Source organism: Rhinoraja longicauda, chromosome 21 (genome assembly GCF_053455715.1).
Source record: "Rhinoraja longicauda isolate Sanriku21f chromosome 21, sRhiLon1.1, whole genome shotgun sequence".
Classification (NCBI taxonomy): Eukaryota; Metazoa; Chordata; class Chondrichthyes; order Rajiformes; family Arhynchobatidae; genus Rhinoraja; species Rhinoraja longicauda.
Window position 1 is genome coordinate 6361926 of NC_135973.1, and position 2881 is coordinate 6364806.

Sequence of the window (2881 nt, forward strand, 5' to 3'; positions counted from 1 at the left end):
GCTGTATGACTCTATGACACTAGCTGTGACTCTATGACCAAGGATGAAACACCCCATGGCCCAGTATTCATGAGCAAGAGCGGAAATGAAATTGTTAGTTCAGGCAGAGGGAAACCTGGGAGGATGCTCAGCACGGGTCAATGGGGCCACTGAGGACATTGAGAATGGGCGAGGGCTTCAGTGGGTCAAGGGTGCGGTGTCTGTCGTATACAGGTACTGGTAGGTGTTGGGAAACGGATGGCGTTGTTCTGGTCACTGGGTGAACTGGGTCTTGTGATGTCGGAGAGTGGAAGGTGTTCATGGCAAGCGTGAACAATGCCATGGACACCCTACTAGTCACTGCCTGCCATTCTGAAAAGGACCCGTTATCCCTACTATTTGCTTCCTGTCTGCCAACCAGTTCTCTATCCACGTCAATACCCTACCCCTAATACCATGTGCTCTAATTTTGTGGGATCTTATCAAAGGCTTTCTGAAACTCCAGATGTACCACATCCACTGGCTCTCTCTCATCCATTCTACTTGTGACATCCTCAAAAAATTCCAGAAGAGTAGTCAAGCATGATTTCCCCTTCATAAATCCATGCTGAATTTGACCGATCCTGTAGAGGAAAATAACTGCAAATGCTGGTACAAATCGAAGGTATCACAAAATACTGGAGTAACTCAGCGGGTCAGGCAGCATCTCTGGAGAGAAGGAATGGGTGACGTTTTGGGTCGAGACTGTTCTGCAGTCTGAAGAAGGGTCTTGACCGGGAACGTCACCCATTCCTTCTCTCCAGAGATGCTGGCTGACCCGCTGAGTTACTCCAGCATTTTGTGATACCTTTGACCGATCCTGTCACTGCTTTCCAAATGCGCTACTATTACATCTTTAATAAACTTCCCCATTCCTGATGTAAGGCGAACTGGTCTCTAATTCCCTGTTTTCTCTCTCCCTCCTTTCTTAAAATGTTGGCTGCCCTCCAGTCCTAGTCCAATGCCCAAACTTCGTACCGAGAGCACCGATCACCCTAGTTCTAGTTCTCTGTTCTCTGTTTCGCAAGTTCCTAACTGGTGCAATGGGGGGGTTGAAGCACAAACCGAGACTGACGATGTAATCTCACTCCCACAGGGACGCCGGGGCTCTGGAGTTTTCTTCTTGTCCTCAGTCAGTCAAAAACCTCCTTTACGACCAGGCCGTCCTGGCACTGAGCTCTGAGCAAAACAAACCCATCCCATACTATCAACTGGTCAAGGCGTATCTTGGTAAGTCAATCAAAGTTTTATTTTACTCCTGAGTCTGATTTTGATGGTGGTCTCATGGTCGCTTAACCGAAAGATTAAGCTGTATGGGATCCACGGTGACTGGGCTTTTCCAATTCACATCTGGGTTACTCATAGATTAAGATGCACCGAGATACAGTGAAAGGCTTTGCTTTGCATCCAATCCAATCTGATAGGTTGGTTTGGTTTAGTTTAGATTAGTTTAATTTAGTTTAATTTCATCTCATTTAGGTTGGTGTCACGTGTACCGAGCGAGGTTCAATGAAAAGCACTTTCTCGTGTGTTATCCAGACAGTGGAAAGAGCATACATGAATAGAATCGACCCATCCACAGCGTGCAGACACAAGATAAAGGGAATAACATGTAGTGCAAGATAGAGTCCAGTAAAGTCTGATTAGAGATAGTCCGAGGATCTCCAGTGAGGTAGATGGTAGCTCTGGACCATTCTCTAGTTCTTGATACGATGGTTCAGGCACCTGATAATATCCCTGAATCTGGGGGTATATGCTTGCATGCTTGTGTACCTCTTCCCTGATGGGAGAGGGGAGAAGAGGGAGTGATCAGGGTGAGACTAGGCCTTGATTATGCTGCTGGCCTTGCCGAGGCAGTGTGAGGTGTAGATGGAGTCACTGGAATGGAGGTTGGTTTGTGTGATGGTCTGGGCTGCGTCCACAAGTCTCTGTAATTTCTTGTGGTCTTGGCTGGAGCTGCCCCAGGCTGTGTGAATGTGCAGAGCTGCAGCATTCATCTGAGAAATGTCTCTGCTTCCTCCAGGCGGTGCCGCAACTGATGACTTGAGGTTTCTTGCAATTAATGAAGTTAACATGGAGTTTGCAATCTTCAAGAATTTGAATCCGGAAGAAGTGCAGGTACAAATTGTCGGTGACAAACCTCTGACTGCTTAAGTATTGCAACGCGTTCAATTCCGATACTTCACATCCCCTCTCACAGCCAATCGCCCGCACGGACCCTCTGATCCTGAAACACTGCCGCAGATTACCAACATATCACACATTTAGCAACACATTACCAACACACATTTACAGCCGGCTTGTCTGAAATCTTAATGAACAAGAAAACCATGAACTCTATTTGAACTGATGATATTAGTCCTGATGAAGTGCGATATTTTGCCTGTTTTGCTCATTCATGAATTGTGTTTCCATCTCAGAATCTGACCGCCCAGAACATCATCGACCTGCTCGGGTTTAACCTGCAAGCTCTTCGAGATGGCGTGAATGAAACGGTCGTGATGCTTTGGGTGGCCTCAAACACTGAGTCTGAAGTCCGGAAACTTGGTTTGAAGGGCGGTATTCCATCAGGTAACTGTCTCCGAAACAGCAGAGAGCACTTGCAATGATTACATTTTATCAAAGACGGGTGAAAGGAGATGTGGAGGAATGACTTGAGACAAGGGGTGGTAAATCTGTGTAATTCACTGCCACAGAAGGCCGTGGACGCCAGGTCAATGGATATTTGAAAGACGGATATTGAAATATTCTTGATTTGTACGGGTGTCAGGGGTTATGGGGAGAAGGCAAGAGAATGGGTTTGAGAGGGAAAGATAGACCAGCCATGATTGAATGAGGTGTAGACCTGATAATAATAATAATA

The 2881-nt window shown here is 46.5% G+C and overlaps 1 protein-coding gene across 1 annotated transcript; it reads left to right on the plus strand.

Annotated features, from left to right (window-relative positions):
- Positions 1-237: 237 nt before the first annotated feature.
- Positions 238-2627, plus strand: LOC144604164 (mesothelin-like protein). Its single transcript, XM_078418369.1, has 4 exons — positions 238-302; positions 1115-1248; positions 2042-2136; positions 2439-2627. The coding sequence occupies exons 1-4, from the start codon at positions 238-240 to the stop codon at positions 2625-2627; spliced, it is 483 nt and encodes a 160-aa protein (XP_078274495.1).
- Positions 2628-2881: the final 254 nt, after the last annotated feature.

Coding starts and splice junctions, on each gene's coding strand:
- LOC144604164 (XM_078418369.1), top strand. CDS start 238: ATGGCGTTGTTCTGGTCACTGGGTGAACTGGGTCTTGTGATGTCGGAG. Junction 303..1,114: donor GAGAGTGGAAGGTGTTCATG/GCAAGCGTGAAC, acceptor TCACTCCCACAG/GGACGCCGGGGCTCTGGAGT. Junction 1,249..2,041: donor ACTGGTCAAGGCGTATCTTG/GTAAGTCAATCA, acceptor TGCTTCCTCCAG/GCGGTGCCGCAACTGATGAC.